Source organism: Zonotrichia albicollis, chromosome 9, assembly GCF_047830755.1.
Source record: "Zonotrichia albicollis isolate bZonAlb1 chromosome 9, bZonAlb1.hap1, whole genome shotgun sequence".
Classification (NCBI taxonomy): domain Eukaryota; kingdom Metazoa; phylum Chordata; class Aves; order Passeriformes; family Passerellidae; genus Zonotrichia; species Zonotrichia albicollis.
In genome coordinates this window covers 18,194,854-18,221,136 of record NC_133827.1, presented here as the reverse complement: position 1 = coordinate 18,221,136, position 26,283 = coordinate 18,194,854, and the positions used below count along the sequence as shown (strand labels likewise).

The 26,283-nt window shown below is 51.7% G+C and overlaps 1 protein-coding gene across 1 annotated transcript in view; it reads left to right on the top strand.

Moving 5' to 3' along the window:
• GPC1 (glypican 1) overlaps positions 1 to 26,194 on the top strand; it is a 207,509-nt gene extending 181,315 nt beyond the window's left edge. Inside the window, exons 4-9 of the mRNA XM_005490961.4 lie at positions 14,591 to 14,756; positions 16,778 to 16,908; positions 20,781 to 20,900; positions 21,341 to 21,474; positions 22,567 to 22,742; positions 23,694 to 26,194. Coding sequence (XP_005491018.2) covers positions 14,591 to 14,756; positions 16,778 to 16,908; positions 20,781 to 20,900; positions 21,341 to 21,474; positions 22,567 to 22,742; positions 23,694 to 23,914 — 948 coding nt within the window. The 3' untranslated portion in view covers positions 23,915 to 26,194. The remainder of the gene's footprint in view (positions 1 to 14,590; positions 14,757 to 16,777; positions 16,909 to 20,780; positions 20,901 to 21,340; positions 21,475 to 22,566; positions 22,743 to 23,693) is intronic.
• Positions 26,195 to 26,283: the final 89 nt, after the last annotated feature.

Here is a 26,283-nt window from a genome sequence, read left to right as displayed (position 1 = left end):
TTACCCATCAGTGGGAGGGAGCAGCAAACCTGGACTTCTGCAGGCACTGCCAACAGCACTCAAACACTGAGATGTAACTCACAACAAATCAGTTTTTGCCTCATTTTAACCCCTGCAGCAGAGATGTCACTCAGCCAGGCTGTGAAGCCACTCTGCTGCCTGCCCAGATCACTTGTGCTTCCTGACGTGCCTCTAAATCACACTGCCATGTTTTCCTCCTTGATGGGCATGTGTGCAGAGCTGGATGGCCACGAGTGTGCTGGGAATACCGGCACAGGGATGTGTTTCAGAGGCTGGCACTGGGATCCTGTGGCTGTTTATGTAGCCTGGCTATTTGTACAGCTTCTGTGTACAGAGAGGGGGAGTTTGTAAAGTGCATTGGGATCCTCAGGGATGAAAGGTGCTATATAAATGTAAATTAATATGACTGAATCCAGGGTTCCAGAAGAAAGGAAATTGTCTGTATTCTTTACTGCAGAAATAGCCTTTCAGAGCCAGAAGAAAGTGATTGTCCTGAAACAAGATAGTCAGGCTTTCCACACAGGTAGCAAGGAGAAAATCCATCATAAAAAAAAAAAGGCTTGCATGCCTTATGTGGAGATGGGAATCAGCAGGTGTGAGAATCAGGGTGTGATGAAGCTGTGGATGCAGAAATGCAGAAGCACAATTCAGCTCCTCAGAAGGTACTGTGTGGTGACACGGAGCAGGGCACGGTCCCACTTAATGCAGCAAATCCAGGCTTTGATCTCAGGAAGGAACATTAATGTGGTAACAGTGACAAATGCTTTAATTTATCAATGTGGGACTATAAAACTGTTCAGCTACCCAAAAGCCTTTGTACATCTCATTAACATCACACTCTCCTGGCACTTAAGACACATAAAAGAGGAGAATGATGTAATTTCAGGGGGACAAAAGCAAAATACTTTTCATAAATCCTCTGAATGGCAGAGATTTCCAGCTCAATGGGCATGATCCTGCCTGTAGCTGAGGCTGGTGGGTAAAACAGGCTGGGAGGGAAACTGCAGGTATGGGATCAGCCAAGGGGAAGGACCTGAGATACCAACACGCAGCAGATTTTTCCCCCACCTTCATGTAGGCTTCTGGCCCACTGGATTTTGATTCTGGTTGCCCCTTTCTGAATTTTCCTTCTCTTGGGCATCACTTATCAAACAGGATGCGGGGAGCATGACAAGTCACAGATCCTCCTTTTCCCTCAGCTTCCTCCAGTCCATCCCTTCAGGATGGAGGGTTTTCCAGGAAGGTCCCAACAATTCCTCTCACTGGAGCCCTCCCTGGCACTGCAGTTAACCCAGTGTGTTGTTGTTGCATGAACTGAGTCAGAAAACCTCAGCACAGCCTTCTTGAGAGCTGATTTTGTTATGAGGACCAAAACTGGCTCATTTTCCCTGTCTTCTTTACCACCATTTTAGTTGTGGATTTACACTTGTGTCAAATAGATGTGGAGTGCTTGACTCAACCCACAGCTGGTGCCTTGGTTCTAGTAATTTTTCATGTTGTTCTGTACTTGTGACATCAGAAGAAGGTCAGAAACTGGAGTTCAACTTTCCTGTCAGCTGGTAGCAGCAGTCTTTAAGTTGGAATTTCATACGGGGCACTGGCGAGGGTTTTGGTCAGGAGGACTGAGGGGGCCTGTTGAAATGAACACCTAGAAATAAATTAGCTAGCTTTGGACTTCAGGAAAAAATAGATTTTATTTATTTATTTATTTGCGAATCTCAGGAAAACTATTGATTTCTACTCCTGGTTTCAGCTTCTGGGACACCTCCAGTTCAGTGTATCCTGTCCCTGTCTCAGGTCCCTGTGCAGAGGCAGTGTCACTGGGCACTCTAGAGAAGGGCTGATGCTGTTTGCCAGAGCTCCTGGCTGTCTTTAAGTGGGGGAGAGCCTCCCTGCGTGAGCTACAGGCGTGGATTTCAGGAGATTTCTTTAATCCCTGCTCCCTCTTCACTGTTCCCACAGGGTGTTTCTTCCCCAGCCTTCAGCTGCCCCAGTCTCAGAGGAAGCCCAGGGATAGGAACAGGAGCCACGTGTGGGAGCAGCCCCTCTGAGACCTGCTGGGCATAAATAGTTTGAGGGCAGAGGAGGAGAAAATGGCAGAGCCATTTTTCATCTTTACTGCCATCCAAGCTTTCAAGGCAAAGTCACCCTGACAGACTGCAGGCTCTGACACCAAGTCCTAAAACTTCTGATTGGTGCTTGCTGCACTGACCTGGCCTGGCACAGAGAGCAGGGGCAGTGCTGCCATCTGGGCTGGGACCGGGCTGGGCTTGGTGTGGCTCCGGCAGGGCAGGATGGAAGTGCAGGCTGGCACCCTGCCCTGACACACAGTGAGGGCATGCCTGGGGGGTCAGGGCAGCACCTCTGTGTTCATGGGCAGGTTCTGTGTTCCTGTAGCTGTGCTTTCAGCACAAATTGCAGGATTTCATCTAAGTTGCACAATGCCAAGTGAGTTTTTCATCGCTGGCATGAAGTAGCAGCCACCAAAACAGCAGCAGCCACAAAATCCCCAGTGCAGGGCACTTGAGGAAGGAGTTCCCCCAGGGATGCTGCGTGCCAGGGTGACAGAGAACACATCTCCCAGTTCTGTTTAGGATCCTGGTCGTTGGCTGTGAGATTGGCAGCTGCCCAAAACCAGCATTTGCTCCAGCTCTGAGCATCATGCAAACAGGAGAGGGGCTCGTGCTGGTGGAGTTGCTGCCTGCCAGCTGCTGCCCTGAAACCCTCACTCACTCACTGCTGCCCTGAGCTCCTCCCTCCTTGCTGGAGCTGCTGTGCACACTCCTGGGACAGACATGCTGGAAGTGACCTGGGATGCTGCAGGAGTGGGAGAGCAAAGCTGGGACAGAAGGAAAGGCAAGGGCTGAGAGGTAACCCTTGATAAGCAGCAGCAGAAAGCCCTGAGGGAGAGGCAGGGTGACAAACAGTGGTGGCTGTGACCCTGGCTGGGTTTGTCCCGTGCTGCTCTCACTGCTCAGCCCCCCTGGGTCAGTGGTGCTGCAGAGTGCCCTGGGGACAGGGGCACACAGGGCACTGCCCAGTCTGTGCTGCATTCCTGCATCCCTGGGCACTCAAGAGAGCTGCCCTGGGCAGGCCAGAGTGCCCAGAGCCCTCCAAGCTCCCTTACAGCCCTGGCGACAGCCTGTGCCTGTCAGGAGAGCACACATGTGATGTTCCATTTCCAAAGGCAGCCGGAGGAAGTGATTTGAAATGAATTTTGCTTATCAGTCAGAAAATGAGTTATTACGACAATCTTTCCTTTGCTGGGTCTTCATTGGTTCTTGTTTCTAAATTTTAAGTTTTCCCAAGGTAGTGGAGATTGATGTGAAGCAAGACCAGCTACATAAGCAAGAAACATTTACTCAAATAATCGATTTTAATTGCTGTTTGCATTTCCTTTTCTCAGTAGATGTTCTTAAGGCTGGTTCTCATTTGAGTTTGAAACAAAATACAATGATTTAATGATTTTCTTTATAAGCTTTTTCACTAAATGCTGTATTTCATTTCACCAATGAAAGTTGAAGTCAGCTATCAGTACATTTTTATTTAGCCAATACTGTGTTTCACAACCTATTTCAGTCTTATTTTTTTAAACTTTTCTGTTAGTATAAGGTACATGGCAGCTTTTCTATTTACCACATGAGTAATTTTTAAACACATGGTGGGTCAGTCTGGAAACCAAATTCCAATTAAAAAGTCCTAAAAATAGATTTTTAGAAATGTTTTTAATGGTTAAGTGAATGTGCTGATAGGACATATGGAAAATAATGTTTATCTAAACATGTTTTGCATTTCCAACAAGTCAATAACATAACAAAGACAGTATGGTCCTCATGTCCTTTAAGACTGCAGCCATCTTTCATACCCACTGTTTTCCACAGCTTGAAAGGACATATTTCACTTCTGTCTTTCAGCTTTCAGTTGCTTTTCTGGTGAAGTAGAAATAAAATTGATCTTACTGAATGAAACAAAGATAAAATCTTCTTCTCCCACCTATGAAACCCTTGTGCTAAAGCATCTCAAGATCAGTGAACTCTGTTGCCATGGCTTGGTGGGACATCTCCATCCTTTCAGTGACTGATCTTTTTTGAGAGCATCAGCAGCAAGCACACAAATCCATAAATAACATGTTATTTCTTTTAAAGGATTTCACTTCTGTAAAAGTATTCATCATTTATCTAAATTGGCTTCCTTTTGATCCTGAGAAGTCAGGGTTAGTGTTTGTAAGTAGATGTTATGAGAGTGTTGTTCCACAGCAGTGTTGAGTGGCAACACCCTCATATCCCCACTTTTATTTCCTTGTCCCTGGCTTTATCCCAGCTCTGGCTTTGGAGCTGTATTGTGGCAGTGAGCTCCCTGAGTGGGGAATAATGTGCTCTGACTCCATGATTTCAGAAGGCTGAACAAATGCTTTATTAAGCTATACTGTATTATACTGCACTATTACTGTACTAAAGAAAAACCTGTGACCCTTACAGACAGCCACAACACAGCTTTCACCTAATTGGTCAATCAATCAAAACACCATCATCAGAGTCCAATTAAGAAATCCCTTTTGGTAAACAATCTCCATAACACATTCTACATGTGCCAAACAAAAGATGCAGCAAGTGAAGATAAGAATTGTTTCCCTTCTTTGTCTGAGCTTTCTCACAGACTTTCAGCTTCCCAGGAAAATCCTGGGAGAGAGAATTATGTCTCTCCCTGTTCAAAGAATATGTGGATGCCCCAGAGCTGTGCAGGTTGGCATGGCAGAGATGTGGGGGTTTGTGTCCTGCAGAGTTTCCCTGTGGCAGCAGGGAGCAGCAGGATCCCAGGTGCTGGTGTCAGCAGCAGGAGGGGATGTGGGAGGGTGCAGGGCTGCAGCTCACCACAGCCAGGTACCAACAGCAGCTGCTGGAGCAGCCTGGGCTTTTCTTTGGTTTTCTTTCCTGTCGTTGCAAACCACTAGTGAGGCTTTCCAAAAATGAGCTGTCAGTGCCTGTGCTGGACGTCTGTGGTGCTGCAGCAATCAACAGGCTCAGCAGCAATCCACAGGGTGCACAAAGCCCCAGGGAGCCTTTGCAGGACTGGCTGTGCTTCAGGAGGGCTGAAGGGCCAGGTGGGAACCCTGCAGTGCTGCAGACACCCCTTCCTGTGAGCCAGCTGAGGCTCCAGGCTGAGATAAACCCTTGACCTTGAGGGACTGGTCCTGCAGCAGCTCCTGCCTTTTGTCCCTGCAGCCTCTGGCACAGCTGCCCAGCCCTGCCCACAGCTGGGTGACCTTGAAGGGTGCTGGGCCTGCCCTTCCTTGCCAAGGGAAGTGTCCCCTCTGCTGAAGTGCCTCGTGTTTTCTTGCCCAGTCAGCTGTCCCTGGCAGTTTGTATGTGAGATTGCAAGGCTGAAACCATTTTAGAGCTAAGTTCCAGTCAGCCCAATTCCCCCTGCAAACCCAGGAGTTTAATATCCCTTTCCCTGAGCTGGCTGTGCTCCCTGCATCATCACCCTGCCACCAGCTGCCTTCTTGCTTTAAACACCTTGGTACAGCAGCCCCACACACACCACTGCTCCTTTCCAGCACTGCTGGGGAGGGAATTTTGTAATAACATTGGAATTTTTTCAGATAGATTCAGATCAAGCTGGATGAGAAGCATGCAGTCTTGAATACATCCTTATGTATTTCACATATTACTTTTCAGTATTTCTATCCCTTATTATGTTTCAATCACAGCCCTTCAGGGATAAAAACCCATAGGTGTTCTGAATAGAATAGAAATAATGCAGGAAAGTAGATATATGTCTCCCATATTTACCTGGTGGTTAAAAGTCAATTGAATCTAGTTTTCAAAGGATTGAAAATTGTACCGGCTGGAAATACCTGTGTTAAATGAGCAGAGCAGGGAGTGTGTGGAACAGGCAGGTCTTGGCTTGCAGTGTTATCCTCTGGAGGGAGAGAACATGGCAGCAGTCTGTCTGTCTATGTGGATCTCTCTCTTTTTAATATCTGAAGGCACTTAGGTGCTAGACAGGAATCTAAAGACAGACTCTCCCAATTAGCTGTGGGTGCTGCCTCTGGAGCCATTGTCACTACCCTCTGCAGGTGCCCTCACCACTGCCTGGAGGGAGATGGGAACAATGTTCCTCCCTGTTTTGCTGCCCCAGTTTGCCTCGATTACACTAGCCATCATATTTAATTTTTTTTTTCCTGAGTCTGCAGAATGGCCATGTGGCTGCTGGGCTGGCAGGGCTGGACCCAGGCAGTCTGTCTGGCCTGAGGCCCAACAGCAGCTCTGGTGTGCTGGAGCATGAAGGGCACGGATTTGGCATCAGCCTCCATCCTCCCTGTCCCTCCCACAGCGAGCACTGATCACACAAGGGTGACAGCAGGAGGGGCCCTGAACTCTGTTGGCATTTTCTGTGTCCCCTGTGCCACCAGAGCCAGCACAGCCACCCCCAGCACGCTGTGCCTGTGCCCTGCTCGCCCCTCATCCCTGCCAGGTTTGGGAACTGGGTGGATCCTGAATGATGGGCTTGGTGATGCTCAAACCTCACCGTGCTCCAAGGACTCGTGGCTGTGCATTTATGGAAGGAAGATGCAAAATAATGACTGAAGTGATTATACAATTCATTAGACTTTGAAAGAATCATATTTCTGTCAGCCCTGCAGCTGTTTCTTTTAGAGTTTCACTCTGAAAAATGGGAAAGCTTGGTTCATTTAACACACATCAAGGTGCTAATTACATCAGGGCTGGCATAAACATGCACAAGGCAGCTGCTGACCATGTGCTGGAGGGAGCAGGGTGTGCTCCCCACAGCAGCTCCCCTGCACCAGCCCAGGGCTGGCACACCTGCAGCTCCCCTCCTGTCACCAGAGAAACTGGGCACTGACTGCCCAGTGAGTGGAGCACATTTCCAGTTATGCACGTGGAAGTGCAAAGAACATCACAGCCCTTCTGGGTTTTGACCATAATATTTGAGGGTCCCTCCACAAGGAGACTGTAAAAGTGAAATGTTCCCAGTGTGAAATGGGCACATTGCAGACAGCTCTGACCACAGAGCTGGCCAGCTCCCCTGTGAGACACAGACCTCTCCTCAGAGTGCTGGTTTGTTCTAAAAGTGAGCAGGGCTGGCTTTCTGAGCCCATTCCTGGGCTGCTGGGCATCCCACAGGAAGCTCAGGAGCACTCCTCACTGCTGGCCCAGCAGGATCAGCTCCTCTGATTGACCTGTTTCTGTAGCTGCTGTTCTTCACACTGACGGCTTTATCCCAGCTGTAGGATTCCAGCCAAGGGATTTGGGGTAATTGGAGTGGCTTTGAATACCTGCCTGCATTTCCCAGCACACACAGCCTGATCTGTGGCTTGAAGAGCTGACCTGCTTTCCCTTAGACACTGCCATGAAAGGTTTTTTCACAGCTGGCAGAACTTCCCTCTCCTGCCTTTACAAATCCCATGAGTGAGGGTGCCAGGAATGGCTCAGCCTTTGTGGCTGCTTCAGCCCCAGCCCTGGGGAGGTCTCCAACTCCAGGTGCTCCTGCCTCCGGTGCCTGCCTCTGAGACCTGCCTGTGTCTGCTGGCTCCAGAGCATCCCTTGCTTTGGAAACCTACATTTCCTGATGTCACTGGGTTTGACTGCTGCTTCTGGAGGTTAGAATGGCCATTCAGATAGCAAGGCCTTCTACCTGGGAAAACAGACCTGAGAGTCAGTGCAGGCACATTTTGACAGATATCTGACACATCTGGAGCTGTTTTGTTTCATCCCAACCAACCCCACACCAAACCAAAACCACAGGTCCCAGTGCCCACCTTGGGTCTGCACTGCTCCTGGGACATGAGAGCCAGGCAGGGAATGGGAGAGCAGCCACGGGGCAGGGACATGGTCAGTGTGGGAAACACCAACTCCACAGCACAGAGAGCTCCCTGCAGAGAACTGCCTTGGGTGGGATTTGTAGAGGGACCAGAGCCCAGAGAACATCACCTCCACCAGCAGTGCTAAGGACCAGCTCAGCCTCATCCCTGCATCAGCTGCCCTGCCCCTGTCCCTCTGACATCTGGGGGCTGTGACAGCACTTCCAGCAGCCTGCAGTTCTCACCCAGGCTGGCCTGGCTCTCCATCCCCACATCTCTCCACTCTACCTAACCCTGCTTCCCCTGGGAAGCAAGGCACAGATGGCTCACAGCAGCCTGGGGGGAATGTGCAAGGGGAGAAGGGGGGTAGGAAAAATACCAGCAAGAGCTCAACTTATTTTATTGGTGTTAAATGCCTTTCAGATGTACTTAAAGGTCCCTGAAGGCCAAGGAGTCCAGTCACATTGCAACTAGGCTGCAGGTTCTCATTTGCTTTTAAGCCAGGCTTCAAAAGGAGAAAGGATTTGGGGTCGGATAATTCTTTTATTCCTTTTTTTTTTTTTATCTTTCCTTTGTTTGAAGCCACTACTTCAAAAGCAGCATCTGCAGCTGCTTTTGAAGTAGGGTGCCAGAGGAGCTGCCCATCTCCTGCTGGGCACAGAGGAGCCCTGCCACTGGCCCTGGGCTCAGTCCCATGCCTGGAGGGCATCCTGAGCCTGAGAGCAGAGCCCAAACACTCTGTGCTGCTCTGGCTGGAGCTTGGTGCTGCCACTGGGGGAAGGATTGTCCAGGTACCTGTGGCTTCCTGAAGCTCCAATTTTCTCTAGCTCTCAGGAAGCTGGGATGGGAAGGAAGGATCATTGCTTGACCCTGTGACTGCAGAATGTGACAGAGCTGCTCCCAGCATTAATATCTCTTCACTTCCATGAGGCTTTCCTCTCTGCATCCCACAGTTTGGTCCTTCAGACACCTTTTCAGGAAATAATTGACTTGTATAAAGAAATGGTTTTTGGGGTGAGGAGGGTGTAGCAGCTTTTAGCTGTGTGTGAGTCAGGTCATCACTTCCATGGTCCTTTCATGCCCCAGTACAGCCCAGGGTATTTTTGGAGGCTTTGGATATTTTTGAAGCACTAGACATTAAGGTAATAACAGAAAATGCCTCTCCTCTTTGCCCCTCTGTTCTTCTGTGAGACCTCTCAAAACCAGGTCCCAGTTGAGAAGAGTAAAATCCCTGCCAGTGTTGCAGGCTGGCTGAGCAAGGTCTGGGGTCAGGAATTGCACCCCTCTTTGCACCAATATCTTACACTGCAAAAAGAGCCCTGCAGGTCAGTGGGTGCTGTTTGGGAAATCAGCACAGAACCTGGGCAGGAGCTTCAGAACAGACCACGGTGGGGCTGAGGGAGAAATGTTCCATGGCTCCAGATGATGTGCTCTTGTTACCTCTGAGCATCTGCAGGTGTGCAGACGTGGGTAACGTGGGCTGAACGTGCAAATCACAAGTTTGATTTGTTCTTCACAGGCACAGAGGAAGGATGGGAAGGTTTTATCCTCTGTTCTGGAGAAATGTAGCCCATTTTGGCCAGCGTGCTGCTGTGTCCTGTGGGCTCTAAAGGCCTGGCCATGGCCAGAGCTAGCAGCACTCAGGTGTCTCTGGGCCCTCGTTGCAGGGCTGTCTCATGCATTGGAGCTGCCTGCTTGCCCATCTGCAAGTACTTTGTCCTCCCTGTATTTGTGCTTCAGAAAGTTTATAATGGTTCTAAAGCTTGTTTAGGTGCTGTGAAGGGTAACTTTGCTCTCCTGAAGTGCAGAGGGAGAGAGTTGGTGACTTCTTGTTATCCTCCAGCCTCCTGTGTGTCTGTGATTCTCTGCCTGGAAAGCATGTTAATAAACTACATGGCAGGAGGCTTTTTTTTTTCTTTGTTAAAAGCCTTTCACACTGAATGTTTTCTAAATTGGCTGGGGGGTGGCAAGGAACCCAGTTAGTGCCTAATCCCCCAGCCCATCCTCTCAGCAAATGGCTTGTGAAAGTCATTAATTTCACTGTAATTGATTTAAACGTTGCTCAGGAGGAGGAAGAATTAAGGAAACCAATGCCACTCTGAATAGAGAATTATGTGTTCTCAATTTTCTTTCAAATTATCTCCCCACGTGCCTGTTGTGTGCTGAGCAAACACTGTGCCAGGGAGTCCCACAGCAAATCCCAGCTCACAGAACCTGAGATGAGCTCCAGCACCAGGGCAGGAGAGCCTGCAAAGGGCTTGGGTGGCTCCACCACCAAAACATGGGCACATGAGGCTTTGGGAAGTGGCCATGGAGAAGCACAGAGCTGGAGCTGCTGACAGCCTCCTTGAAATGGCACTGCTTGTGGTGGAACTGGGCTTTTTATGAGGCAGCCACCTGTTCCCCTTGCATTAGTCATTGCTACTACTGGATCCCCAGCTGTAAAGTAGTTTTAATTAAAATTATTTATTGCTCAGTAAGATTTCTCCCCTATTTTGGGTGTATCTTAGAAGATAACATTTTTTCCTTATCACTTCATCACTGGGCTTACACTTCAAAGGACTGTATCTGTGGATGTCACTGTGATCAGAATAGAGGATGTGGTTTTTAGCTGAGCCGTGACGTACAATCAGTGTATTTTTAAGCTGAGCTTAGCTTTATTTTGCATTTTTATTTATACCTCTGACAACTGAATGAGTGCCCTGGCTCCAAGCCATATCTCTCAATAATAATGATCTTTTCTTCAGATTCTTGGGAAGTGGCTTCTCCACCGTATTGTGCATGTTCTCTTGACATCTTAATGCAGTTTCTAGGTCACTGAGCTAAGAAAAGACTTTAGGTGCCACTAAAGCCTCCTTAAAGGAGAACCAGCCACAGGCTGGCCAGCTTGATGGCACTTACAGAAATCAATTATTGTCATGTACTCCTTCACGCTGTGCCAGAGCAGTTAAAGCTGGAGCAGTGTGATCAGGTTTCCCTCCCTCTGCAGGACTTTCCATGCTCCTGCCCTCAGACCACCTGTGAGAATGGATGTTGCTCATGGACCCATCAGGTGTTCAGGTCTGTATGGGAAGCTGAGGACTCCCTGCAGGTCTCACCTGGCACCCGCTGGGTAGAAGTAACTCAGTGTTTCAGAATCCTGGGAAGGCTGAGGGGTGACAGCAGGAGCACTGGGGGGTGAAGATGTCTCAGTGTGCAGGTGGAGGTTGGCCTGGCCTTTTCCAGCCTGGAGAAACTGCTTCACTGCCTCTGGGGGAGTTCACCTGGGAGGAGCTGCCAGGGAAGGAGGGGTGTGTGTGTGTCCCCAGGAGCTCCTCTCCCCACTGCCCTGCTGGACCTGTGTGCCCAAGGGAGGCAGGACAGCTGCAGTGCCCCCTGCTTGTGGTGTTGGATCCTCAGCCCCTCCAAACTGGGCTGGGATTCTCCTGTGTGGATACTGCATGGATGAAAAAAACCTGGCAGCTCACATCAGCAAACTAATCCATGAGCACCCCGAGATGTTTGAAGGACTCTGTTCCTTATATGCTTCAAGTGCCCCAAAGAGAAGGTGCAGGATCAGGGCTGGGAGGGTTCTGGTAGCCCCAAGCCCTCTCTCTCTGCTGCCCTGTGTGGAGCAGTAGTCCATGAGCTGGGTGGAACAGTGAGAAACTGAGCTCTGGCCAAGAGAAACAGAGAAAATATTTGGTGTGGTTCCTCTTTCTGCTCCCTTATCCTTCCTTTTCTCAGTTCACCTCTGCAGCCTGTGCCAAAGAACTGCTGCTGCCAACAGGACAGGCTCTTTCCCCTTCTCTGGGGAAAGGGAGTGGAGCCTGGTGTCTTGCACCTGCACAAATTAATATGTATCCTTTCTGCCAGGAGATGAGGCTGAACACTCGACACCTGCCAGACTGAACAGAGCAGTGCTGGTGATGGATGGTCATCTGCTGGTCCTCAGAGGAGGCTGTGGGGCCAGGCCCCACTCCTGGGGCAGTGGGACACTGCACTGTCCTCCAGGAGACAAAGCCACCTTGTGAGAGGGACAGACTGCCAGTGCACCCTCTGGCATCCAGAAACTGAGGTGCACAAGTACATTTTTTTCCCCCCATGCTCTCAGGAGTTGAAACTGAGCTCAACTGAATGCTGGCTGCACTCACTGCCCCAAGGCAGTGGCAGCGTCCCAGAGGAGCTGCAGGGCCATGGACACGGGGGTGTGGCTGGTGATGGGCCCTGTGGCTGGTGATGGGCACTGTGGCTGGTGATGGGCACTGTGGCTGGCAGCAGTGGCATGGGCAGGAGGACAGAAGGCAGCTCTCTGCAGCACAGGGCCTTGGAGATACCTTTTTAAGCCAAAATCTGTCTCTTGCCTCTCCCAGTGCCTGCCATGGGCTCTGGCATGGTATCAGCAGCTTTGTGTCCTTGCTGGTGGCTGTCCTCTCAGCCTGGGGGGGCTGACCCACAGCACTCAGGGGTGCTTCCTGCAGGCAGAGCTGTGTTCCTGTTTTCCAGAGCATTTCAGCTCCCTCTGCTCCAGACATCTGCTCAGTGCAGCCAGGGCTGTGTGTGGGAACGGCACATGGTGGGATGCTCTGGCTGCCCTCAGTGCTGTGGGAAGCCCCACATTTCAGGACTCAGCTGTGCCCCAGGTCCCAGTTTGTGCAGTGGGAGGTGACAGTGCCCATGGCCACAGCTGGATGAGCAGAACGAGCAGCCATGGGCTGTGCCAGGAGCTGATGGCCTGGGCAGGCTACAAGATTGGGTTGTGAGTGTCACCGTGTCATATTGGTGATTGCTGTGCCTGGGAAAGGGGAGGTCACAGCCCCTTTCCTATCTGCATCCCTGCTTTTTGTGTGAGTGCTCTGCTTTCAGAAGGTCTGGAGCTACAGCCTGTGCTGGCATGCACTGTGCTCTTACCTGGTGTCTTTTCAGCCGTGGTTATTGAAACCCTGAGGTGAAAAATGAGCTGCTCCTTTGTTAGCCTGTCCCTGTGCTTTGTTGCAGTGCTGAGGCAGCGGTGGTTGCGCTGTTCTGTGTGAAGGTGCAGTGTGTGTGTGTGATGCGGCAGGACAGAGCCTCCATCTCCTGGTGGCACAGGCACATGGCAGCCGGCTCTGCCTGCAGGAGCTGTCCAGGACAGGGACCCAGTGCTGGCCCAGGAGGCTGAGGGAGGATTTGGGGTGTGGGGGGGTCCTGCCAGGCCCAGCCCCTCTAGCTCAGGTTTATCCTCAGTCCCTTTGGGCTGCCAGGCCAGGGAAGCAGGCTCTGCTTGGGTTCTCTCTCCAAAACTTAGAAATTTTTGTCCTCATCCTGAAGAAGATTCTCACAAGGTTATGTTAGTGCATTCCTGCCCAATGAAGCCTCAGCACCATGCAGCATATTTTTCCAAGGTTTACTGGAAGTGAGGAGCTACCACACAGGCAGTTTCAGGAGAGGGTAGCTTAGGGATTTTCTCTGATACAGCCACTGGTACTGGGCTCAGCAGGTTCACACTCTCCCAAGGGTACAGAAGTGAATCTGGAGTCCTCCAGAATGCCACATTCAAAGTATTTTTCACAAGTAGTAAAGAAAGTTCTCAGCACTGCAGCTGCAGCTGGAGGCCCAGGGATTTCTCCTTTCAAGATTTGCCCCTTCTGTCACTTTTCTCCCCTCTGGGCTCCTTGTGAGTGTCAAGTATCTGGAACAAAGGGAGACTTCATACAGACATTCAGTTTCTGTTTTGTAAATGATTTTAAAAGATTTACAAGGAAATTGCAAATGGATCTGAGCAAAGACAGGAAATGACCACAAAAGAGAAAAGAACAAGACAGGGTGAGGTGGAGCAGTGCCAGCAGCCCTGCGGGCACTGCCAGGCTGTTATTCACCCCTCAGTGCACTGCCAGCCCTTGCCCACGGCAGCTGGGGACACTGGCCCGTGGCTGATGGGCTGGGGGACACTGCTGTGCTGCTCAGGCTGTGGCCCTGCTCTCTGCTGGCTCTGTGGTTTAATTTAAGGTGGCAGAGCCACCTCCAGAGTCCTGCAAAGAGCCAGCTGCATGTGCAGGGCCTGTGAGCTGCTGGCACAGCGTGCTTTGGCCCAGGCCTGCCTGCAGTTCCTGATGTGCTCACAGAGAGCCAGCACTTCCCAGTGTCAAGGGCTCTCACATTTGGAAATGTGCAAGTCTTCTCCCAGGACTATTCTGCTTTCCAATGATACCAGCTGGGAAGGTTCTGTGTCCAGGGCCTCACTGTGCATCCCCCGGGAAGCTGGAGGTGCAGTGTGTGGGGACACCTGTGTCTGCAGGACAGTGGCAGGGAACCTTCCAGAAGGGCATGGTGGTGGCACTGATGGCAGACATGCACCATGTCAGGGCCCAGGTCATAGCTGGTGGACAGCCCGAGATGTCCTTGTGGCTGAGTGGGATGATGCTCTCAGGTTTTCCCCAGAAGCCTGAGCTCAGACACAGCCTGGGACACTGCAGCTGCCCCGGAGCTCCTGTCCCTCAGCAGGGAGGAGGAGCAGGGGAACGAGGGACAGTGAGGGGAAATGGCTGGGAAAGGAGGGACACTGAGGGGGAAATGGCTGAGGAAGGAGGGGCAGTGAGAGGGGAAATGGCTGGGGAAGGAGGGACGCTGAGGGGAAATGGCTTTTCCTGGTCCATTCCCTAGGGGCCTCTCAGATCACTGCCAGCTCCTTGAGCCCAGGGGAGCGGGAGCTCACCCCATGCCCCTGAGCAGCCTGTGCTGACTCTGTCCTGTCCCCCCCGTGCTGACTGTGTCCTGTCCCCCCAGGTGTCCCTCAGCCAGGAGTGCACCCGCGCCATCATGAAGCTGATGTACTGCCCGCACTGCCGCGGCATGGCCAGCGTGAGGCCCTGCAACAACTACTGCCTGAACGTCGTCAAGGGCTGCCTGGCCAACCAGGCCGACCTCAGCACCGAGTGGAAGTACCTCATGGGTGAGATGGCCTCTCCCTGCTGCAGCTGCCCCTCATCACCCCTGGGCTCCCTGAGGCTGTATTGGGCAAGCAGAGGGGACGGTGGGAGGCTCAGGGGAGTTGCTTGCCCTGGTGAAGCTCTCAGAGCTCCTTGTGCCCACATAGCATTGCCCAGCAAGCTCCTCTCTCTTTGTCCCGCCGTGCCTGCACAGCTGGAGGGATCTGAGCCCTGAGGGAGCCTTGCTGCTTGTCTGGGCTCAGGGAGGGCAGCACCAGAGGACATGGCCTTGGCCTTGGCAGCAAAGCTGCCAGCTCAGCCCCAGCTGCAGCCCCCAGGCTGGCTCGGGGTTGGCATTAAGGACAAAACCCCACAAAGTCAAGGAGTGCCACCTGCCTCTCGAGGGACACTGCAGCACGGATGGGGAGGCAGCAGGCACTGCTGGAGAGGTGCCCAGGCCAGCTGTGCCACCACTAACTGAAATGCTCTGTGGGAGCAGCTGGGAGCCTGCTGCACAGGAGGGGAGGAATTGTCCCTTCCCCAGGGCTTTGGTGGCCCTTTGGCCTTTCTGAGCAAAGCCAGCCAACTGTTCTGTCACTCTCTCCTGGCAGTGACAGCCTCTCCTGGAACACTGCTGTACAGCTTTCCTTGATTGACAGGGAAGCAGTTCATGTGCATTTTGCATTTATTCTGGCTTCCTCTTCCCAAGAGACACTGTCAGGGGGTGACAGCTAGGAGGAAATTGGAGCTTCTTTCAAATTGCAGTTTTACATTTCAGTGTCAGAGGTCACAGACTGATCAAGGATGGGAGCAAATTATGGAGTCAAAGGCAGCAGTTCACTGGTGGTGTCCTTCCTTCACCCTTCTCCAGGCCCTTCTGTGTAGCCAGAGATGATTTTGTTACACTAAAACCAGAGTTTCTCTTTCAATTTGACAAATTAGGGCAGGTCAAATTAAGGGAGATTTTTATAGTAAGTGGTTCAGATACAATTTTTCACTGTTTAGAGCTGCAACCTTTGATTTAAATGTTTGTATCTCAAGATAAGTGCTTCTGCAAGGCACTATTTGTCTGAAATACACAGTCTCAAAGATGACACCACAACCCCTCAGTGGCAGCAAAGTTAAACTGCAAGCTTTTCTGCAAGTGTTACAGGAGATTTTATTTACCAGAATACAAAAAGTTAGCAAAATTTACCCCCTTATATTGAGAGCATATCAGCTGTCCTTCCTTCAGACCCAGCTGGATTGTTGAGAATTGTCTCTGGGGGTAGGCAGAGATTGGTAATTCTTTGTAAGCTGTGGGAAATGGATTTATAGAAAATTCTATACAGTAATCCAACCATCCAAAATCCAGCAGTATCCAAGCACAGTCCCAAAGCAGCCATGCAAGCAGGGGCCTCCAGGGCAGGTGGGAGTGCTGGGACAGCAGAGCTTTCCAGAGGAGCTGAGGCAGCCCTCAGTCACTCCCTGTGCTGTTTACCAGTTAATACTGGTCTGCTTGTGTACCTGTATAGCCTGATACCTCCCTGGCTGCTGTCCTTCCACAGGTGGAGGTGACCAGAATTACTGCTTTTCTCCCTTCTTCCCTGCCACAGAAGCCATTTCCCACACCCACTGTCCCTGGCACCTTACTGACCCCAGTTCTCCCATTTTCTCTTGGCTGCAGTGCTTTGCTGAAGACATGCACTGAGTCAGAAGGGTGAGGGCCAAGTATTGCTGTTTCTTAATAATTCTGCATGAGTTTTGTGGTCTTCCTTTCTGTATCCCCCAGGGAAATGCTGGTTACTTTGGGTGAACACTACCCAAAGTGTATTTCCCATTTGCAGGAGGTTCCTTTGCCACAGAGAGTGGCTTTGCCTACAAAAGGTAGGAAAAACAAAAAGTAGGGAAAACAAGAGTGCACCTGGGCAGTGGTGAACATGGAGAGGTGTCTCCCAGCAAGGAGACCTGCCAAGGGCTCAGCAGCTTCTCCCACCCAGGATGAGCTGTCTGTGCCTTGCTGTGCCCAGAGTGGTGGTGAGAGCTGTGCCTCCTTGCTCTGCAGATTCCCTCATGGGGGTGGCCGACCGCATCGACGGGCCCTACAACGTGGACACTGTCATTGGCACCATCCACATGAGGATTGCTGAAGCCATCTCCAACCTGCAGGAGAACAAGGATTCCATCACAAGCAAGGTAAGAGAGTGTGCCTGGGCCTGCCTGAGGACACATCATGTGCCACTGCCAGGACCAGGTGCTCTTTGGTGCTCACTCTTCAGCTGAACTGGTGTTGCTGGGCTTGCAAGGGTTGCAGGGTGAACAGAGAGGCAAGAATCTTGACCTCATGTTCAGAAGGCTTCATTTATTATTTTATGATATATATATTACATTATTACTGTGCTAAAAGGAATATAGAGAAAGGTTCTCAGAATGCTAGCAAGCTAAGAATAGAAAAGGAATGAATAAACAAAGGAGCTGTCTCTGATTCTGTCCCAGAGAGAGCTCGGCCTGTGATTGGCCCTTAATTGTACACATGCAACATGGGCCAATCACAGATGCACCTGTTGCATTCCACAGCAGCAGACAACCATTGTCTACTTTCTTTTTCTGGGGCCTCAGCTTCCCAGAAGGAAAAAATCCCAAAGAAAGGATTTTTCACAAAAGATGTCTGTGACAAACTGGGAGAGAGGAAGAGTGAGAGAGAGCAAATGCCCTCTCTTTTAATGATAAATTACCTCGGTTTCTTACCACCCATCTGACACAGGCAGAATTGTTTTCTCCACCTTTGCAGGTGCTCCCTGCCACATCCAGGCAGCCTCCTTTGGGTACAGGCACAGGAGGTGGGACTGCATACACAGTGATGGGGGGTGCATGTGCCATTTGCAGTCAGGGCCCTCTGTGCTGAAGAGTTTTGAGCTGTTTTGGCTGAGCTGAGGCGTTTACACCGAGTGCACAGTCCCCAGTGACAGGAGGCAGCTGCTCTAACCTGCCCTGAGGGGATCTCCTGCAGTGGGAACACTGGGCTGTCAGGTGGTGCCAGGGGACAGAGCTGCAATCTGGCAGTCCATCTGGAGAGTACAAACCAGGCTCTCCCGAGGCTCACCTGTCTCCCAAGAAGTATGTATCATGAAGGTCTCTTCTGTTGCTCTTCTATTTTTAGTGTATTTATCCACTTAACCACAGTCACCTCTGTAGCTGCAGGTGAGAGCAGCCTTGGGAACAAAAGCAGCCCTGCAGGGCTCCTGTCTTCTGCCCTGACACTCCCCAGGTCCTGCAGCTATCCCACAGACAGGGCAGAGATGCAGATGAAAGAAGTGGGACAGGTCCTAACTGGGTTTTGGATAAGGGAAGGGCCAGAAGTGCTGCTTGGCAAACAGGAATTCACTGGCACACATCAAAGCACTACCAGCTGATGCATCCAAGTGCTGGGTTAGGTTTCTTTTCTGACATGAAAGGCAATGTTCTTTCTTCCCTCATTAGGGGAGACTGAGGCTTTCCACATAAAAGCAAATCCATGGTGTGGGAAAACATAGCATCATCTGCAAAGAAAGGTGTTTCCAAGGGGAATACAGTAAATCTGGTGACATGAAAGGGGCTAAACAGTCCAACTGGTGTTTGGAGCAACCAAACAGGATTGATAAGCTCCTCAGTATGACTGGTGACCAGGTGAATGGAGCAGGAGCACTCTGCTGGTGGCACAGCTAGCAGAGGGCAGCAGCTGCCAAGCTCTGAGCTCTGGTTTTGAGCATGGCAAGGCCATCAGATGGAGGATGGTGTTGTGGCTGAGTTCAGGGCTGGCCATCTCAGAGGCAGGGCCATGACCCAGGCCAAGGGCGCTGCTGTTAAGGTATCCTCCCAGTGTGAGCAGTCAGGAGACGTCTGGCAGCCACTCTCCCACCACCATGCTGTCCCTGCAGCCCCTGGGAGTGGCAGGTCACATCCCCAGGTCCCTGCTTGCCTCCTGCACCCCACTCACACAGCCACACCAGGTCTCCTCACTGCTTCCACCCCAGGTTTCCCATGGCAGTCTTAGACCTCTCCTTCCATAAAGCAATTCATTCACAGCACAGTAACACAAATAAAACTTGAGCTGGTGCCTCTGGGGACAACAAAGGAACTCCTGGGCTTTTATCCCCTCACAGTCCAAGCATGCAGAAGTCTCACCCAGCCCTCTCAGTGCCTGGTCACTGGCTGGTGCCACAGGTCCTGTGCCCTTTGTTATGCCAAGGGTGGGCAGCTCACAGCCCACCTGCACAGAGTGCCCTCCTCCCCACAGAATGCCTTCTTGGAGAGGAGCCAGGAGTGGCCCTTGCCCCAGTGCCACCCTGTCACAGGCTGTCCTGGCATCTGGGTGTGTTGGAGAGGATGAAACAAGAAAGCTTTTTAAATATGACTGCTTGGCAAAAGATTTTGAGAATATAGAAACTATATTGGCTTCAAAGAGATCTCGTCTCCGTCTGTCCCTACCGTGCGTGACCCTCATTGCCTACATGGGTGAAGCTCTAGAGAAGCACTTGTGGTACCAAGCCTTGTGTTCAGGGCACCATGGAGCCCTCCCTGCTTCCTCACATTCCCTTTCTCCCTGTGGCTCTCATGGATTTCAGGCAGCAGGAGCTGTCAGAGGCTGCAAATGCCTGTTTGCTCTCGTTATTCAGGGACCGTTGGCCCCTCAGTCTGCAGCAGTTGTTTTCTCCAGCAGCAGTTTGCATCTCTCACCTGAAGCATTTAAAGTGACAAGAGGTTCACCTTGGTACCACCCTGTGCTGGAGCTGTCCCTGTCCTGGACACCTCCCCAGATTTTATCTCCTGGGAAGGGGCCAGCAAGATACAGCAGTGAAACCAAGATTTTGTTTTGGTAGAACCAAGTTGAAAATGCTCTGCGTGCACTTTTCAGGGTAGGTTTTTGCACAGAGCTAATGAGACTGATGAACAAACAAAGTGGCTTGGTGCTGAACTGCTGCAGTCATCAGATGCATCTGGCCAGCAGGACAGGGCACCAGGAGGGCCTTTGGAGGCTGAGTGTCCCTCAAACACAGGGACAGGGGCTCCTGGCCAGGTTGGCACTTGGCTGAGCCAGCACCTTCAGCAGGTGGCACGAGCTGTGTCAGCAGAGCTCTGCCTGGCCCTGCCTCCTCTGCTTCAAGAGGACACCAGGCAAGGTTTATCAACAGCTTCTGACAGCAGCCTGGCACCACAACGAGCTTGGAGCCCTCTTTTCAAATCAGGCAGCTTCCTTTGTAAAGGCTGGCCCATCCTGACTCAGACTGACTGTGCCAAGTCCCTGCTGAGCTCTGGTGCTTTGTCCCTCTGAGCTCTCCTGGCACCAGTGGGGCTCAGCTGCCCAGCCCTGGTGATCTGCTGATGCAGAGGCTGGGAGAAGCTGGATTCTCCACCCTTCACCTCACCCTAGAGGCCAGGTATGAGGGTTTGGACTTTCCCAGTGCTTCTGCTTCTCTCTGGCCACAAAGCCCACCTGGGCAGGTCATTAGGGTGATAGGAGGTGCCTTAAGAGAGCAGATAAATCAGCTCTGCTGCCTCATGTGCCTCTGAAGCATTCAACCTGACAGACTGTGGCACATCTGCTGTCCTGCAGTGCCCTGTTGGAGGCACACTGATTTCCCAAGTGGGGATGTTGATTGCAGGAGCCATGGGGATAGGCCCACATCAGTCTGTTGTCCATCAGTGAAGCTCCCATGCTCTGTAGTCTCAAAGCCCACACCACTGATGCAATGAGTGTGAGCAACTCCCATCTTTTTCTTCCCAGGATTTTATTTTCCAGTCATAAGAAGAACAGATAAAATTGCTATAAATAATTTAATATCAATATTGGCGACTCATCCAAAAACATGTGTTACTGCTGAATATTTTGCTTGATAGTGGTAACCAAAACCAGTTACAATGTGCTGAAAACACATCTGGCACTAAAAACTAAGCCAGAATCTCTGAGAATCTCGGCAATAGGAAGGATAAATATACTTAAGAAGGAAAAAACCCCATAACTGTGGAGTGTTAAATAATTAAAGGAATGGCATTGAAACATGGGATAGAGAGTTTGGTTTGTTTTTCAGGTGTTCCAAGGCTGTGGAAATCCCAAAATCAGCACAAAAGGCTCCAGTGGTGAGGACAAGAAGAGACGGGGGAAAGTGACATTGGAAGCCAAGTCCTCTGCCCAGGCCCTGGAGATGCTGGTGGGTTTGAGCCTGGAGCTGCTCTGGGTCCTGCAGGCTGTGCTGGGGCTGGAGAAGATCAGATCATCGGGGGCTGCTGTAACCCAGCACACCTGCTCTTCTTGCCTCTGCAGGGTTGGGTCTAATAACCAATAGATAACCAATTTGCTGATAAGCAATTTCCCAGGGATTTGGTGCCAGACTTACCTGAAGAGGCTCCTGGTCTGATGGTCTTCTCCTGGTTGGTCTTGTGGTACTGGAGCAGTGCTTGGCATGTAACCTTTAGCCTTGGGCCCTTGGCTTGGTGATTGCTCTTTAGGGGAAGGTTGATGATACGTCCTATTTTGCATGAAAACAGATTTTGTGATGGTAAAACAAAAAATATGCAGAATCCTTGTACTTTCCTCTGCCCCGGGGCACCCCAGAGCTCCTGTGGCCCTGAGCATCCCCTTTGCTTACAGGTTTTAGATGCCAAAGGGAATCTGACAGCTCTCAAGACATACTGGATCACCCTGCCCAGCAGCCTGTGCAGCAAAAAAGTAATGGCCAGCTCAGCTTCAGATGACAAATGTTGGAATGGGATGACCAAGGGCAGGTATGGAGTGGCTCACAGTGCCAGGAGCACCAGCCTGGCTGAGAGGAAGGGTTTGAAAAGGCACTTACACATCATCACAGCCAGCCCTGCTTGTTCAGAGTGAGCAGTCTGTGCCTTTCCATAGAAATGCTGCATTTCCAGAAATGCTCGTACCTGGGAATGGCAAGCCTGGTGTGGTTTTGCTGTGTGTTGAGGGTTAAGCACTGAAATGCACTCAGCATGAAATAACTGTGCAGTTTTCTACCAAGGAAGCAGTTCTGCAATTCCACATGCACTCAGAAGGCAGCAGGGCTGGATTTGCCACACAAGCTGCAGAGAATTGCACACACATCCCTCTCTCCATACCTGCTCTCAGGGGGGACACCTGGGTGACATTAAACAGCTGCAGAAACAGGTCCTACCCCAGCCAAGGTTAAAGGATGGCTGAGGGGACATTGGCAGCTGCTGGACCTTTCTCCTCTTCTCTCTGCAGTCCTCTTGGGCTTGGCTTTGCCAGCCTGAAGTCAACACCTTCAGTTCTTCCCTATTTCACATTGTTGCCAGCAGTGTCCCGGATCTGCAGGAGCAGGAGGACCAGGGCACTGTGGAAGGCAGCAGTGCAGCTCTGGTTGACAGCTCCCAGCTAATTAATCTTCCCTGGGAGCCAGTCTGGTCAAACTGGGCTGGGGCCATTCAGTGGTCCCAGGGGTCAGTCCCCACAGGGTTTAACCAAGCAGGGATTAAAATGCTCCTCAGCCTCCCATATGGACAGAGATTTTCCATCGGGGAGCGTCACTGTGGGCCCACTGGTACCAGCCTGAGAGCAAGCCCTGTGCCTTTCCTGCAGGAAATCCCTCCCCATGCTGGGACAGAGGTGCTGCAAGGCCACCCAGGCACCTCCTGCAAGCTGAGACCCCTCTGCTGGGGTCTGGCCATCCAGAGAGCTGGGCTGCCCAGCAAACACCAGCTGCAGGGGCTGTTCCAGAGGTGGCACTGGCTGCAGCCTCTCTGGGGCTCACAGAGCCTGGGTTATCCCTGGTGTCTGCAGGGAGAACTGAGCTCAGCTGAGCTGAGCTGGGGGCAGACATCTAAACCTTCTGCCTTCCTTCCCAGTTACCTGCCCGAGGTGATGGGGGATGGCCTGGCTAACCAGATTAACAACCCAGAGGTGGAGGTGGACATCACCAAGCCAGACATGACCATCCGCCAGCAAATCATGCAGCTCAAGATCATGACAAACCGCCTGGGCAACGCCAACATCGGCAACGATGTGGATTTCCAGGACACCAGTGAGTGCAGCACAGCCACAGGGGTTCAGGGGGGGTCAGGGGGGGCAAGCAGTCCTGCAGCCTGCACAGTGTCCCTGCAGCCTTCACAGTGTCCCTGCAGCCTGCACAGATGTCCCTGCAGCCTGCACAGTGTCCCTGCAGCCTGCACAGGTGTCCCTGCAGCCTGCACAGTGTCCCTGCAGATGGGGGCAGGTCTTTTGATCTGGCTTTTGGCCTGGGGGCAGGGAGGGGCTGCTTGAGTGCAGATAGTTTGTGGGGTGGCTGGAGGCTGAGCTGCTCCCAGTGCCTCACTGAAACCTGCAGGGCTGTCTCCAGTGCCAGCCCTGCTGACAGGGCCATTGCTCTGTCTGCTCCAGAGTTTGCAGCTGCTGCAGCAGCAGTGACTAAAACCAGCAGGAGGTCAGGTATGGGCTTGTATCCCACGCTGGGGGATGCAGAGAGGAGGGGGTGGCCAGGGTAGGGCTGGTGGCCACAGCTCCCCTGCATTGCAGCAAGGGGAGAGGGCCATGCCCACCCTAAGGAAAGCAGTGTGTGTGCAGTGTGTGTGCAGCGTGTGCTCTGTGTGTGCTGTCTGTGTGCAGTCTGTGTGCAGTGTGTGTGCTGTGATGTGCAGTGTGCAGTGTGTGCAGTGTGTGTGTGCAGAGTGTGTGTGGTGTTCAGTGTGTGTGCAGTGTGTGCTGTGATGTGCAGTGTGCAGTCTGTGCAGTGTGCATGCAGTGTGTGCTCACCCCACACTGTCTCTGCAATAAGGAAAGCAGTGTGTGTGCATTGTGTGCAGTGTGTGTGTGCAGAGTGTGTGTGTGCAGTGTGTGCAGTGTGTGTGTGCAGTGTGTGTGCAGTGTGTGTGTGCACTGTGTGCAGTGTGTGTGCGGTGTGTGTGTGCAGTCTGTGTGTGCAGTCTGTGTGCAGTCTGTGTGCAGTGCGTGCTCACCCCACGCTGTCTCTGCACAGGTGACGACATGAGCGGCTCCGGGAGCGGGGACAGCTGTCCTGATGACGTCTGTGGCAAAAGACTTTCTAAGAGCCCCAGCACCAGGCAGCCAGAAACACACGCCATTCCTAAGCAGTCCGGACACGGCGTCCATGGGGCCGGCAGCAGATCTTTGCCTTCTGCCTCCCTCCTCCTCCTCCTCTGGCTGGCTGCCATCGCCCCGCAGCACTTGTGGCGGTAACTCGCTGGCACAGCCAGGACACAGACTGCGGCTGAGGGCTTCACTTTGCCAAAACCAACAACCAACAACCAACCAACCAAAGGACGTATTTAATTCACCTTGGCAAAAAAAAAAAAAAAAAAGGAAAAAAAAAGGAGGAGAAAAAGGTTTTCAGAAGGTTTCAGTTGTTTGCTATTTCTGGCAGTGCTCGAGCTGTTTTCTTCTTTCTAGGTCTTTCCCCAATGCTGGGCCCTTCTTTCCATACCTCATTGTTTTACTTTTGTTATAGCCACAACCTGGCTCCTGGGGCTGGAGCCGGCCTCTGCAGAGGGCTCGGGGGAGCCGGGCCGAGCCCTCGCGGGCAGCTGTGCTGCTGCTCGATGGAATATGCAATTGCCCCGCCCCTGCCCCGCCTCGGCACGGCCGTGCTGCCTCAGGGGCTCGCTGGGCTCTTCCTCTGTGCTTCCTAGCTGGGCAGAGATGGCCCTTCACCTCCGGTGGGCTACACAGGAGCGTGAGCAGCTTTGGTGGGTTGAACTGAACGAGTTTGGCAGCGGCTGTTGGACCCAAAAATGCAGAACTCGCTTTTCTTTGGAAAGGTCACAAGTGGGTTTCTTGACTAGAGCTCGTAGCTGAGGACAATTTGAAATGTAGGTTTCCTACATCTACGTGACTGGGAATGAGTGTTAGGGGTTGGGGTTTGGGTACTTTTTCTTTGCATGCTAGTTGGAAAGCCATTTTTTACCCAAGTAACAATGGTCCAATTTGTACCTGCAGTGCAGTACCATTGTAGGTAACAGAGAGATGCAGATGTGCACAGTGGGATTCTCTGTGTGCCAGACAGCTGTGCTGCCTCCTCCTTCTCTGGCCCCAGCCATAGACAGGAATCCAGGTTTTTTTCTTGGTAATGAGAGACAGCAGGGACATTTTACTAACTGGAGCTTTGGGACTGGTTGTGCCCCTTCAAGCAGCTGCCTTAGGGCAGAGAGGGGCTGCTGGGGACCACCATGGGCCATACCCAGGGCACTGGCTCAGGGGGAAATGTGAAAAAGGAAACATTTTGTTTGGGATTTCTTTTTACCTTTGGTGTTTGTTTCAGTTGTACTGTAGGTTTTTAATGGATTCCACTTTCCCTGTTCCTTCCCTACCATCCAGTTCACCTTCCCTAACCCCTGCAGGCACGGGCTGAGCCAGCAGGTCAGACAGCCCTGGCAGCTCTGTTTGGGCTCAGGGGAGGGCCAGGCTCACCCTTTGCTCCCATCCCACCACTCACAGCCTTTGGGTGATGTGGCAGCTGCCCTAAGCCCAAATTGCTCTGTGGGGTGGGCTCTGGGCCAGGTGTGAGACTGGGGGTGGTGGGTGAAGTTACAAATGTCCTCCTGTGGCTGTAGGAGTGTCTGTGCTTGTTAGGGCTCTGTGCTGGGGCTTCCAGAGGCTTCTGTGCCTGCTGAGCAGCAGGCCTGGGCTGGAGCCCCAGGTGTGGCAGGGGCTGGTACAGCACAGTCCCTGTGGCTGCCTGGGCCAGCAGCACTCCCAGCTTGGGTTTGAGCTCAGGTTTGTGCTGGGCTGAGAGGGAGGGAGGGCACAGCTGGGCTGTCTCCTGCTTTTGCACAGCATCTCAGCATTTCTGCTCTGTCTTGCCAGAGGAGATGTGCCTTTGGGCTGAGCAAACATTGGGGTTGGGCTTTGGCTGTTTTCTAAGAAAGGAGAAAAAAAAAACCCAATTTTTAACATGAGCAGTTTCTGAAGTGTGCAATTTAAGGAAAGATGAGGACATGAGCAAGGTAATGCTGAAAGGCAGCTCATTCCCTGCCCTCCCTGGGGCACTGAGGGTGCCTCAGAATAGGCAGAGCTTTCAGGCCAGCTCTGCCAGCCTCTCCAAGCCACAGTGATCGATGTCACTGACTGTGCGTCCTTTCTGCCGCGGCCTCACCTCCCTGAAAGGCAAAAATCCTCATCTGCTTGGGTGTCAGAAATGCACACTGGCTGCTGGACAATGGCTGAAGGACAGACAGTGCCACTGCACCCCTCAGAAACCTGCAGAGGATCAATGTAAGCAGTGGTTTTGTCTAGATTTATTTACTGCTAGACATATGGCAAATTCACATGATTTTTACTGCTCTAAAGAGTTCCTATCTTTTCTTTTTAACTTTTTAAATCAGAATTGCCAATACAAATTTAACCTTCAGTTCCAACAATCCCCACAACCAATTCTGCAGAAGCTTTACATCCAAAGGGAAAAAAAAAAAAAAACTGGGGGGGGGAGGGAGGAAAAATTAAAACATTGTATTCTCATCAAAACACAGCTGGGTTGGGGCTTTAACACGTGGATGCTGAGGTCAGTGGTTTGCTTTGCAGAATGGGAGCTTGAAAGTCACTTCCATTTCTGT